Raw genomic sequence first — 14,816 nt, forward strand, 5'->3', positions numbered from 1 at the left:
TTCAATCCTTTTACTCCCACTATTTTTAGAATTAAATTGAAATTATTTTCATTAAAATAGCATCAATGAATTCTATTTCAATATTATCTTCAAGATTTAAAAGTCTATAGGTTGTACTATTTGAAGCATAACCAAGAAAAACATCATTAGTAAATTTTTTACCCAACTTTGTAATCTTGGAATCCATTAGCCTCACAAAGGCTAGACAACCCCCAACTATTAGATATTCCAAACTTGGCTTGTAATTCACAATTCAAAATGTGTCAATTTAGAATATTTATAAGGCAGACAATTCAACACATCACAAGCAGTTAAAATTGTTTCACCCCAAAAATTTAAAGGTGCATGTGACTCAATAAGCATGACATTGGTCAATTCAATCAAAGTTCTATTTTTCCTTTCTGCTACTCCATTAGATGAAGGATAGTAAGGAGGAGTAGTTTTATGAATTATTCTCAATGATTTAACAAAATAATTGAACTCATTTGACTAAGATTCACAACATCTATAACTTCTAGTTCTTTTTTATTTTTCTACCAAACTAATTTTCAACATCATAAAGATAAGTTTTAAAATCCTCAAAAATATCACTTTTATTTTCCATTATGTAAACATATTTTAACTTAGAAAAAATCATTAATGAATGTGATAAAATATTTAATATCTCCACGAGTTAAAATACCACCAAGTTCACAAATATTACTATGAATTAATTCTTACAAATCAATTTTTCTTTCAACTTGACAATGAGACGTTTTAGTAATTTTGACTTTACTACAAGCCTCACACTTATCAAAATTCATTTTAATAATAGGAATTAATCTTAAACTACTCATGATTCCAACATAATGATCATTAATATGACACAAATGAGCATTTCAAAATCGATAGAAAAAAGCATATAAACAGAAGTAGAAACTTTATTCGTTTCAACATTCAATTAGAACATCTCACCACATGCATACTCCTTCCCTACAAAAATACCCTTCTTCACTATAGCATATTGATCAGATTCAATAATTTATTTAAAGTCATCTTTATTAAGAAGAAAACTAGACATCAATTTTTTAATCATAAAAGGAGTATAAAATATATCTTTCAAAGTTAATACAATTCTTAAAGTAAAACACAATTTGACATCTCCCTTTTCAAGCACTTGAATAGTGTGAGTATCACCAAAAGCATGATGGTGTGCGCTCCTCAAAATGAATATATTTTTTAAACTAGTCTTTGTCATAACAAATATGTCGATTTGCACCAGAATCACTCCACCATCCATCAAAATTCTCAACCATGTTAATGTCGGTTATCATTGGCACAAAAGGTTCTTCGGTAATGTTTGCCAGAGGGTTAGAATCGCGTTTCTAGATCTTCAAAATCGAGCAATATGCCCACTCTTGCAACAAACAAAGCATGGTTCCTTTTTTTGAACTTGTCTATTTTGTGCTTGGTTATTTTCAGGAGGAGCATTATTCGAAGTAATTAAATTTACCTTCATTGTGATGTTGTTCTCTTCTATTTGTAAAAGTTCCTCTTCTCCCCTTGCTTCTTCTTCCATGTGAATTTTCTCTACAAGGTTCCAAGAGATTTCCTTTTGTTTGTGGCGCATAGCTTTTTTGAAATTCCTTTCAAAAAGGTGGTAGTTTATCTACTATGCCACTAACAATAAGGTTATTTCACATTTTAACCTCTTTGGACCTAAGATTTCCAACAATCATGATAAAGTCTTGATCTTGGTCTACCACTGATTTATTGTCCACCATCTGAAAACAAAAAAATCTACTAGCCGCATTTTTTGCACTCCAGCCTCTTCGGTATCATACTTACTGTGCAATGTTTTCCAAATTTTCTTTGCACTAGAGTAAGTTCTATCATAATAATCATAAAAATTATCAAATATACAATTAAGAATATAATACCGACACTTATAGGAATCACCATCGTACTTTTCCATTTTCTCAAGATGAGAAATAGTTTCATCATCATTCATAGAGGTGATATCTACTTTATTAGGATTCTTCTCAATTAAAACATCAGAAACATTGAGAAGACTTACGTAGAAAAGTACTTTACCCTTCCATCTCTTTAAAATGACTACCATTGAACCGAAATGGCTTGTTAAGGTCTCCCATCTTGACATTCGCGATTTTTTCAGTCGTAGCCATGTTGAATCCCCTTATAATTGTTAGTGAAAATCTGACAAGATAACAAAAAATTAATATTACAATTGAAAATAAAATAAGTAAATAAATCACTTCAGGCTGAGGCGTGAATCTCTCTCTTTCTTAAAGGAGATTCAAGCTCAGTGCAACAAATGTTTTCACCGATCCAGCAGTACTCCTGTTTGACTTGTCCCCTCCAGGATGCAAGAGTCTTCACAAAGTATAACTTGAAAATTTTGGACAAGAGCTGAGTCCAAAACTCCACAAAAAAACACAATCTCTTCACTAATAAGTATTGTCTTTTTTACTAACTCTTTCACTATATATTTTTTCTTGTATCCCAAACCAAATAAAGACCATCACTATTTATAGTAGAGGACGTCTTCCTAGCAATGAATAAAAAGATAGCGGGATAATAAATAGAAAAAGATAAATAGCCTAAGAGTTACATAGGCTAAAAAGAATTATGGAGGAATAAAGAATCAAATTAAGAGAGGAGTGTAAATGCCTTCAATGGCAAATGAAGTTGCTTCCAAGTTTTGTTTGACACCAAATTAATAATGGCAATTAAGTCACTAACCTTTTAAAGACAACCACTGCCTGCAGCGGTAAGGAGTGGACAGTTCACACACTTGATAACCTTTGGCGATCAATCTTATTATTACAAATAATAATGTTAAAATGCGAATAAAACCAACAGAAAATTTATCGTCTTCCACTCTAGGAGTGCAGCTGCAAACACGAAAGCTTATGGTTCCCCTCAACCTTTAAATTTTTGGAATTTTTTTTCATTTAATTAATAACTAATTTCTGTATTGCTAATTTAGTGTTCAAGGTTACAAAAAATTGAATCGGAGTTAGAAAGGAATTCGTTTACTTTTTAAAAGTACTCTTTAAGGCTAATGTATTATGCGTAATATTCATTTTGTATACTGCACGAAAGGAATATCATTTGTGTATGTGTTTGTGATAAAAGAAATAAGCTACTCTATGTTAATACATTAATTTTTTGACACATGTGTTGCAAGTGATTATCAATTTCAAATATATATGTTATGGTAAATAGTATTGCTTATAGTAGATATATTCAACTACATTTTATATATTCACATATTTTCATATTTGTTATGAGTTCTTTTTAAAAAAAATTGAACAATTTAAAATTATATATTTTGAAGTTAGAAGATTTTGTTAACTTGATAATACATTTATTACATATATAATACTTTAATTTAAATACAAATACCTACCCAATATAAATATATATTTGCATTCATGAAAATATTTATCTCATAAAATTAACAATTAAATAAATAATGAAAATTAAACTTACACAAACTTCAATCGGCTTTATTACAAGTAATATGAACTTTTCTTCGTCTAAAATACTGAAATATTAAGAAGCTGTAAAGAAGTAAAACAAAAGGGAAATATTTATATAAAAAATAACTATGTTGAAGAAAACTTCATGAGAGTCTAGATCAGATAAGTAGCATTGATAAATAAAGTCATTCTTTTATCGCGCATCAAAAATAAATCGTGACAATTCTCTTAATTTTAGAAAAAGATATTCAGAAGCATATAATTACATCACAAGAGGAATTGCTAATAAAAACAAACGAATTTAGACTACATCATGTTAACGTCATATATTTAAACATTACATACTAATCTATATATGAACCAAGAAAATAATTATTATATCGTCAGAATATTTTCCTCAAGTACTTGAGGTTATGAAATATATCATCATAGAACGACCTACTTTATCATAGTGGCACCTCATACTCCGCAAAATTTTGAACTCAGTCAATGATAAAAATCACACAATTTTTTTTAAAAAATGCAAGAAGCCCCTCTATTTAGGCCTGTGCAAAAATCGGGTTAAACCTTAAACCCGGACCGATTTTCGAGTTATTGGGCTAACGATTCGAGTTATTTGTCTAACGGTTCGGGGCTCGGTTTAGAAAAATAGTGTATAGGGTAATCGGTTCGGGGGTCGGGTTGGGGAGCCAAAATATTGGGCTACCCGATACCCCGATAAGACATATATTTATATTTATATTTTTTTTCCCTAATTTTCTAATTTTACACCCTTATTATAGGCAATAATACCCAATACCCGTAACTTTTCAGTTTTCACTTCGATTCTTTGAAGTTCTCAGGCTTAGAACTAGGGTTTCGACTTCCGCGGTGGAAAATTTTGAATCACCTCCGGCGAGGTGACGACGACTGCTCCGCGCCTCCACCTGGACCACCTTCATCCTCCACTAGGGTTCCGACTTCCGCGGCGGAAAATTTTGAATCACCTCGGCAAGGCGGCGACGACTGCTCGACACCTCTACCTGGAACACCTTCATCCTCCACTACTCGGCTACTCCAGTCATTCAGTCACTCAGACTCAGGCGTACTCGTAAGGCTGTCACTCTCGTCTCTCAGTCTCTCACTCAGGCGTCAGGCGAGGTCCGAGGACACAAGTCACTAGGTAACTATTGAGTGTTACGATTATGGCGAGAAAATTGACAAATAAAGCACAAATATTTAGCTGTTTCTTTTAATGTTGATGAACCTAGAAGTAGAAATCTTGAAAGAACATTGAAATCGTTATTAGAACCATAGTTTCCTTCACCATATGGACTTAATATTTATATAATTAGATGGTGTATCACTGTATCTAGATTGATATTTCATTAGGACTATTAGTGTTATAGCTATAAGAATGAGAATGAGTCCTTCTTTAAGACTTATATTATTATACCATGTTATGAAATCAACCTTAGAGTCTAACAGTGAGAAACTGAGAATGGGAATGGTAGGAAAACATCCCTTTGACATGGATTCTCTTAAACAAAAATGAAGTAGCAACTAACTTTTAATTACAATACCCAGTGATTTGATTCGAGTACAAAATGGTTTTCTTCAACATAGGTCAATTATAAACATTGATTACTTTTAATGCTGGTCACTATATTATATATTATAATAAATATATAAGAGCTGAGGAAAATTGAAAAGAACTAACCTTATTTTTGAATATGATACTGCAATTTAGTATAGGACATTCTGACTGTTGATTTTAAATTTGATAGTTTATACTACTTAGCCTATTGTTTGTACTTTGTAGTTCTTTCTTTAATTAAACTACTAAGTGTTTGTATCTTTTCGCAGTTTATGGTGAATGTACCATGGATGAAAATATTATAATTGCTAAGGTTATTGTGAAAGTGGGGCTTCTAATTCAAATGCAAAAATCAAAGTCAAACTATTGAGTCTAAAGTAAATAAAGGAAGGAAAAAAAGATCTCGTGAGTGGGATTTGACTCGTAAAACTGATATTGATGGAAGTGAAAAGGTTGTTTGTAACTATTGTAACAAAGAGTATTTTGCTGACACAAAAGAACATGGTACAACGTCAATGCTTACTCATATAAAAAATGCACAAAGATGCCTTATAATATTGATATTAAACAATTAAGATTAGCATTTCAACCAATGATATGGGGTAACAATGGTGATGTAGTTGTTGTTCCATGGAAATTTGATCAGGAAGAGTGTAGAAAAGCCTTGTGTTGTATGGTAATTATTGATGTGCTTCATTTCAGATTTGTTGAAAAAGAAGATTTTAAACAATTTATGAAAGTAGCACAACCTTGTTTCCACATTCCTTCCCGTAACATTGTGACTCATGATTGTTTTGATCTTTTTGATGAAGAAAAAAGTAAGTTGATGGTTGTTTTTAAGGAAACACAACAAAGGGTGTCTTTAACCACTGATACTTGGACTTCCATACAAAGAATCAATTATATGGTCATTACTGCTCATTGGATTCATAAAAATTTGACTTTGCATAAAAGAATTATCAACTTTTGTCCAATCACTAGTCATAGAGGTGAAGATCTTCGAAAGTCTATTAGTAAGTGCTTACATGAGTAGGGATTGCATCAAATTTTCACTGTAACAGTTGATAATGCTGGTTCAAATAGTGTGGTAATAACTGAGTTGTCTATGCAATTAACTAAATGGGGAACCAACTTAATGGGTGGTAGTCACCTTCATATAAGGTGTATGGCTCATATTGTAAATCTTATTGTTCAAGATGGTACAAAAGAAGCAAATGTTCTATTGAACGAGTTAGGCAAGCATGGAGATACATCAGGCAATCTCCTGCTAGGTGAAAAAAATTTCAAGAATGTTGTGAAGATGAAAATCTTGCGAAAAAGTCTTTATGCTTGAATGTTCCTACAAGGTGTAATTCCACCTACATGATGTTGAGCAGGGTAATTGAATATGAAGGAGAAATTGTAGAGTACGCCGATCGTTATATTGACTTGGCACTATATCTTAAGTTTGTTGATATAAATTCTACCGGTACACTTTTGAGCAGTGATTGGGAGGGCGTAAAAAGAATTACAAAATTTCTTGAAATATTTTTTAATCTTACTTTAAAGATATCTGGTTCGCGATATGTTACATCAAATCTTTATTTTCTTGAAATTTGTCAAGTTGGTGTTTACTTGAATCAATTGATATCAAATGAAGATCAAGTTTTGGCTAAAATGGCAGAAAATATGAAGGAGAAATTTGACAAATATTGGGGTGATGCTTCAAAAATGTTTAAGATGGTTTTCATACCATGTGTTTTGGATCCTCGTCACAAATTTAGTACTCTTGGATTTGCACTTAAGAAGATGTTTGGAGAAAAAGGGGCTGCTATAGAAAATGGTGTGCAAACGTACATGGAAGCTTTGTTTAATGAGTATACACACCCCATTTCAAATGATAAAAGTGGTCAATTTTCTTCAACTGGTGTGGATACTTCTATTTCAAGTTTTGTAGGAGAATTTGGAAATTTTTTTGAGGAATTACATAAACATAAATCTGAAAAGGGAGGTGCAAGTTCAAAGTCAGAATTAGTTAAATATCTTGATGAAGAAACTGAAATTGAAAAATCAGATTTTGATGTATTGATTTGGTGGATAGTTAACTCACCTATATTTTCATTTCTTTCTGAGATGGCTCGATATGTGTTGGCTATTCCCGTTTCAAGTGTGGCGTCTGAATGTGCTTTTAGTACTGAAGGGCACATACTTGATTTATTTAGGAGTTCATTAACTCCTAGATTTGTACAAGCTCTAGTGTGCCTTCAAGATTGGCTTCGGAGTGAGCCATTATCCATAAGTATTGAGGAAGATTTAGATTTTCTTGAGCAACTTGAAGAAGGTAAGAAAATAATCTTATTGATGTTAAATTATGAATTGTTTATTTAATACTTTTATTGTTTAAGTCTTGAGCCTTGACTTGTTATCGTATTTCTCTTTAGATTTTGCTAAACTTGGAAAAGAACTTTGCATTGATGACATGTAAAATTGGAGGAAGGAAGGTATATACATGTGTTATCTTGTCTTTGCGTCTGATTTATTATTGATATAATACTTTCTCTGTTTCTTTTCTAATCAGATTTCATCATGCATCGATCACTTGTTAGGAATCACTATGAATAACTTGAAGAAAATGAAGATGGATCGTGGAAGGTAAAATGTATTCATTGTGGCTGTGTTTATTACCATTCATGCAATACTGGGACTGCCTCCTTAAGAAGGCATGTTAAGGGTTGTTTGGAAAACAGGAACAAGAATCGTCAAATTTTGAGGATTGATGACTAGTTATTATTATGTTTAGACTCAATTTTAAGGTTGTGTTACTGCTGTCTGGCGTCTGCTATTTTAAATTTGTGTGTCTGTGACTGTGTGGAGTGTGGACTGTGGCTGCCTGGCAGGCTGGAATTGTGTTGAATTTTTTACTTCTTTAATGTTCAACTTGCATGCTTGTAGCTTCTACTGTTGGCTATTATTATGTTATAGTTTTTGGCTGCTTTATTATGTTATTTTATTATGAGATTTCATATTTGTGTTGCAAAGTTTATATATATATATATATATATATATATATATATATATATATATATATATATATATATATATATATATATATATATATATATATATATATATATATATATATATATATATATATATATATGTATGTATGTATGTATATATATATATATATATATATATATATATATATATATGTATGTATGTATATATATATATATATATATATATATGTATGTATATATATATATTGTACAGTTGTAGTATTGTTAAGTGCTTGTAAGCAACATGAAAACACTGAAATGGGAGTAAGGGTCGCCAATCGCTTACTAATTCTCGGACTAAAATATCCTTCAACTTGTATACTGCTGTCAAATACATAAGCTGGTGCAGCTCTGTGGGATAATGTCTCTATGTTGAGAAAGCAGCTGGCAAATTTGGAAGTTTGAAAAGAACCTGGCATGTTCATTTAATGATTTCTGGTGAACTAAATTGTTTTCACTTTCTGTCTGCAAATTGCAGTGCAAAGTGCAAATTCTAAATTGCAATTTGCAATTCTGTAGACTTAATTTGCAAAGTGCTTGGGATCAATCTTCAAATTTTCATGTGATTTTTATTTTAAAAAATTGTATGATATGTTAATGGTTAACCCGATAACCGAATCGATAAGAGTCAATAACCGACAAACAGATAACTTAATGGTTCTTTAATGGTTTAGCTAGTCTACAAATCGATAACGGATAAGCAAAACCGATAATGTTTAAAATCGAATCGAACTGACTGATATGCAGTCCTACCTCTATTTATAGTTAACAAAGGGTGGTATGAAAAAATATTATTGTGTGTTTTATCTGAAAAGTTATGACCTTTTCGAGAATTGGCTAAGAAATGAGGAAGATATGAAGTTTTAATGTGGCTTCGCTGTACAGTGATTGGAAGTTGTTGGTTGCACGTCGTTTGAGGTAAATTTCATGATAAACTAGACTGTTGTAATCTTTTTTGAGTTCTAATTTTTTCTTTCCTGCCTTGGTCATATCTTGCTAATTTTAGCTTACTTTTGGTGATTCAAAGTCTCATGTGTTGGTATTGATCGTGTTTACATTGTAGAGTATTCAAGGATTGTTAGGCACCTTTCGATTCTCATAAATTCCAAGGTTAGACGGTTGTATGTTTTATTGTAAGTTGTTTTAAATGTGGTTTTCTTGCATGTTGGGTTTTGCTATGTTTTGAGCCTCGAACTGTGTTCCATTTTGTAACACAAGTTCAAGTACTACTTTGGGTCTCTTGACCAAGTCAATTTGGACATTTTAGTGAGGGTTCCATAATTCTCATTTATACTACAAAATTAACCCATCTTTATTTGTTGTGATTAAGTGTCTAAAAAACCTTACTAATGTTGTGATAGTGATAGCGTTCAAAGGTCATTCGGGAAGGAAAAGCTCCGGCTAAGTGACTTGGAGAGCGCGTACTCGTCCTTAAGGTAGACTATGGCTTGATTTCTATTAGATTGAGCTTAATTGAGTAGAAACTTAAAGATTGGAGTGAACTAGGGGCAGGTATCAGTTCATTACTTTACTTTGATTAGATGCCTTGTGTTAGGATCGGTTGGCCATATTTCGGGTGTAGTACCATGTTAACCGATTTAGTAGAGTTGAATGCTTACGTGCTAAATGTTATTGTATGCTTCTATGTGGTGTGTTGTATGCTTTGCTCATCCTTAACTATGAGCATGATGTCCTTAGTCTAGGTTAGGCTAATGTTGCCTTAGACTTATGACCTGTATGGGCTGGAAAACCTTGACTTTTTGTCGATGTTGTTTGGATGACATAGCTCTTTGTATACTGGAGTAGTAGACTTGAGTCTGATAGTTTGAGCCTTAGATTAGGCGCTATCACTACTTGTTGCACTTATGTATCTTCTTCCTCTAATTTTGCAGTTCTAACGCGTTCTAAAAGCTTTAATGTATCACTAGAGGCGTGGGATTGAGATAGTATAGGCTTGCAGCCTTTTCGTAATTTCTTGAAGTGGAAGACGTTCCACGATGGTTGTTGTTGGGTTGGATCCTATTGGAGATACCATCACACCCGGGGTAGTTCTTTCTAGATGGATTGGGACGTATCACTGGCTGGGTAAACTCAATGATATCGACGGTCGCCTCGGGCCTCTCTTGACTGTATGGTAGGCCGAGTCGCGATATCACCTCACCCTCGGGTCCCTCTTTATAGCTGCGCGGGGAGTGGACTATTTGGTAGGGTGCCCCCCTGTAGTCACTCTTTCTAGCTGGGCTAGGAGTGCACTGCTAGCAAGGTGGAGTCTAATGGATTATCTTAGTTACTTTGGGCTAGGAGCCCGATTTTCTTCTTTCTCCGTAGATTTAACTATTATGTATACTTGTCGAGCTTATGGGGGTCCATTTAGGTTTTCTTAAACTTATGCACGAGTCTTTCTTCTGGGCTTATAGGGGTCTTGTTCGGTTTACTTTAGTTGTACTTTAGTTTATTTCTGATATGCTCGTGTGCTTTCTTTTCATATCCGATTTGACTTCTTTGTGTCTAGAAAATCTATCCTTTCTTATTGTTTTTCTCGTTTTTCTCAGTCGACCTTTGATGCCTACTGAGTACCTGTTGTTTTGATACTCATGCCACACTTTGCATATATTTTGTGATGTAGGTTGCAGTACCAATTACCAGAGGTGATTAGCTTCAGCCTTCTTTTGCAACTGTGATTCATAGACGAGGGTGAGCACTTAGACATTTTAGTTCTGTCTTGTCTCTTTCTTTTGTTTTAGCTTTTCTTGTTTCCTTTGAGACACGCTTTGTTGTTGTCCACTTTTAGGACTTGTACTCTTTATTAGATAGCTTTTTACTCTGATTTCTTTATATATTTCTTTGTCTTGCTTCCACCATGTTTTCCTTGTTTAGATTAGTGTTTTCGCTATTTTCTATCCTTTCGCTCAGTACGTGATGTTGTGGTTACAGGTTTGCTTACCTACAGGTAGGGTATAATAGGTGCCATCATTCATGACAAGTTAGTCACAACTCATTCAAAAAATCACAGCTCTTTGAAAAAAATCATAACTTATTGAAAAAGTCACAACTCTTTGAAAAAGTTCATCGAAAAATCACAACCCTTTGAAAAAAGTCACAACATATAGAAAAAGTAACAAATCATCAAAAAAATCACAACCTAAGTTAGAGATATCATAGTAATTTAATATTCAAGTAAGGAGTTCATGTATTTAAGGTTGAGCCAGCGTATATTGAATTGGTTTCATATTTTTTAGGTAGTTGGGAGTGGTATCTAATTGTTTCGAAACATTTTAATCTTCTTATTAAAATTATATTGAAGTTGCTTTTCTAATTCCTTGGTTTCATACATGTAAGAAGTCACCTACTTACTTATCATAATGCATTAAATTTGTCCATTGAATTTTGGCTGAATTGTTATTCTTCAATATTGATAAATGCTGCTAGAACATTGGGTTATTTTTGTTGGTCATGGTGTTTTCCTCGAAGAACAAGTAGAGGTCAGCTATGACAATTGCTCCTCCATATTGAAATCTCATTATTCCTCATCTATTACACCTTGTAACTTATGCAACACCTAAGATCATTTATCTTTATTATTTACTACCTCATTGTCTTTCTATTCATTGCTAGGAAGAATATCTCAACTATAAATAAAGATGGTATTCATTTGGTGTAGGAAGAAGGAAAAATATAGTGAGGAAAAAATTAGTCAAAAACGAGAGTTCTTATTAGTTGAAGGGAAGTGTTCTATTTGTGCAGCTTACTCAACTTTTGTCCTGAGTTGTTGAGTTATACTTTGTGTTAACACTGTTGTATCCTCGAAGGGACATGTTAAGAAGGACTGCTGCTGGACCGGTGAAAAACAATTGTTGTAGTGGGATTAAATCTCCTTAAAGAGACAAATATTTGTGTCTTAGCCCGAAGAGATTTTATTTATTCATTTCATTTTTAAAAGTAATATTGTTTTTTTTTGCTATTTTGTACTTTGCTAAAAATATTTAAGGAGATTCTTAGTGGCTACAACTGAAAAAATCTTGGATGTCAAGATGGGAGACCTTAACAAGTCATTTCGGTCAAACGGTAACCATTTCAAGAGATGAATGGGTAAAGTATTTTTCTACTTATGTTTTCTCAATGTTTCTTATGTGTTAACTGAGAAGAATCCTAATAAAGTAGACATCACCTCTATAAATGATGATGAAACTATTTCTCATCTAGAAAAAATGAAAAAGTACGATGATGATTCCTATAAATACCGGTATTATATTCTTAATTATCTATATGATAATTTTAATTATTATGATGATAGAACTTACTCTAGAGCAAAAAATATATGAAAAGCATTGTACCGTAAGTATGATATCAAATAGGCTGGAGCGGGAAAGTATGTGGTTAATAGATTTTTTTTGTTTCTAAATAGGGAGATGATAAATCAGTGGCTGGGTAAGCTCAGAACTTTATATTGATTGTTAGAGAGATTAGGTACGAAAAGGTTAAAATTGCGATGACCTTATTGTACATAGTAGATAAACTTCTACGGTCTTGGAAGAAAAATTTTAAAAAACTAATCATATGATGAATTGTGTAAAAATGCACTATTTTTTTATTCCCTCCATATGATGTTAGTGCGTTGTTTCCTGTAGTAAATTGTAGAGGTTATGTTTTCAAAAAAAGAAACTCTTGATGAAAATATGTAGCATGTATGGGTGGAGTATTAAACTTACAAGAGCACTCTCAATAAATTTCACCTATATGAATGTGGAAATAGGTCACTTTCTATGAGAGTTGGACTTATTCTCAAAAGCATTCAAGAAATTGGGATAGAAAAAGGACGTAATGTGCTTGCTTTTAAAGCTCATGTCAACAACTTAATTATTATGTGTGCGCAGTGATATTTTATTTTCAACATAGTTCAAGTTTGAGACCACTATGACACTTGAGTAAAAATTACTATTTAACTAAATGGAAATCAGCACACCTTCATTATGTAGTAGTCTTCCTTTAGTTAATATACTCTCTTGTCTAATATTAAAATGAGTGGGTGCTTGTTAGTGTTGGAGCATTTTAATATTCTTATTAAAAACTATATTGAAGTGGCTTTTCCAATTTTTTGGTTTCATACATGTAAAAAGTCAAACATCATAGCCTAATTACTCATCATAATGCATTATTTTTGTCCGTTGAATTTTGGCTTAACTGTCATTCTTCAATATTGATAAATGTTGCTAGAACGTTGGATTATTTTTGTTGTCTGTTGTGTTTTCTGGCAGAACAAGTAGTGGTAAACTATGATCATTATTCTCTATATTGAAATATCACTATTTACTATCACATTATCATTTTGTTCATTGCTAGGAAGACTTCTCAACTACAAATAGTGATGGTCAGTCTTCATTTGGTTTAGGAACACAAGAAAAATATTGAGAGGAAAAAGTTAGTCAAAAAAAAAGAGTTCTTATTATCTAATGGGAGGTGTTCTATTTTTGGAATTTTGGACTCAACTCTTGTCCAGAGTTATTGAGTTATACTTTGTGTTAAGATTGTTGTATCTTGGAGGGGATAAATCAAGAAGATCTATTGTATACTGGTGAAAAATATTTGCTGCACTAGGCTTGAATCTCATTAAAGAGAGTGAAATATATGTGCCTCAACCTAAAGACATTTTATTTCTCGGAAAAGGGTCTAAAATACTCCCAAAGTATTGGAAATGGTACAAAATTACCCTCCATCCACCTATTGGCTTCAAAATACCCTTCCCACCCACCTATTAGGTCCAAAATACCCTTGTCATCCACCTTTTGGTTCAAAATTTACCACTTATTTAACGGTTTTATATTTAAACTATTTAATATTTTTTTTTAAATACGTGGCGCTCAACTATTTTTTATAATATAACTTATTAGTATAATTTATATATCAATCCACTACCCATCCATTACTAATTAAATCCTCAAGATTAATAAATCACTCACATTATTAATGCAACAACAGAAAAGCTACTGCCAATTGAGTGTTTTAAAAAATTCCAGACGAAAATATCTATAGAAGTAAATTATCATACATTCAAGTGTCTAAATAAAAATTATCGATAAACTTAAAAGTCTGACTATGTTCATCTTAAGTATTCTTACGTCTCAATTTTGTGATGTTACTTCATAGGTAACTTTTTTTCAAAATAATATATTAAAAGTTTTAAAATAAATCATAAATATTTATAATTATATTTTTAAAAAGTGCATGAATTTTAATTCGGGATGTATTACTTCTTTACCTTTAGTCATAAATTTCTAATTCAATGTTGAAAGAGAATCAAATTGAAAGTGTCCTCCTAAATAAGCGGCTCAACATAAATATGATTGGGGCTTCGTTTCGGACTCGAATAATTTTGGATGTCATTTTCATTAATCTATAATTTCATCGTGTTTTAATAGTGTTTATGACGATTATGATATTATAGTTGAATTATTAATTGGGTGGGGTTTAGTTAGTAATGGGTGGGTAGTAGGTTGGTTTATAAATAATACAAATAAATTAAATTATAATCAATAGTTGAACATCAAGTATTTTAAAAATATTTAAATAGTTTAAATTTAAAATCATTAAATAAATGGTCAATTTTGAACTCAAAGGTGGATGACAAGGGTATTTTGGAGCCAATAGGTGGATGAAAAGGGCATTTTGGAGCAAATAAGTGGATGAAGGGTAATTTTGTACCATTTTCATACTTCAAGG

At 32.2% G+C, this 14,816-nt stretch overlaps 1 protein-coding gene across 1 annotated transcript; it reads left to right on the forward strand.

Annotated features, from left to right (window-relative positions):
- Positions 1 to 4,468: 4,468 nt before the first annotated feature.
- LOC104644967 (zinc finger BED domain-containing protein RICESLEEPER 1-like) lies at positions 4,469 to 12,204 on the forward strand. The gene is made up of 9 exons (XM_069292465.1): positions 4,469 to 4,647; positions 6,725 to 7,381; positions 7,482 to 7,541; positions 7,619 to 7,692; positions 8,942 to 9,017; positions 9,163 to 9,209; positions 9,461 to 9,535; positions 10,726 to 10,793; positions 11,909 to 12,204. Exons 2-3 carry the CDS (start codon positions 6,730 to 6,732, stop codon positions 7,523 to 7,525), a joined length of 696 nt encoding a protein of 231 aa, XP_069148566.1. The 5' UTR covers positions 4,469 to 4,647; positions 6,725 to 6,729; the 3' UTR covers positions 7,526 to 7,541; positions 7,619 to 7,692; positions 8,942 to 9,017; positions 9,163 to 9,209; positions 9,461 to 9,535; positions 10,726 to 10,793; positions 11,909 to 12,204.
- The last annotated feature ends 2,612 nt before the right edge of the window (positions 12,205 to 14,816 follow it).

Source organism: Solanum lycopersicum, chromosome 12 (genome assembly GCF_036512215.1).
Source record: "Solanum lycopersicum chromosome 12, SLM_r2.1".
In the NCBI taxonomy this organism is placed as follows: domain Eukaryota; kingdom Viridiplantae; phylum Streptophyta; class Magnoliopsida; order Solanales; family Solanaceae; genus Solanum; species Solanum lycopersicum.

Excerpts from the sequence above, each read along its gene's own strand:
- LOC104644967 (XM_069292465.1), top strand. The coding sequence starts at position 6,730 with ATGAAGGAGAAATTTGACAAATATTGGGGTGATGCTTCAAAAATGTTT. Across the intron at positions 7,382-7,481 it reads TCTTGAGCAACTTGAAGAAG|ATTTTGCTAAACTTGGAAAA; the intron begins GTAAGAAAATAA and ends ATTTCTCTTTAG.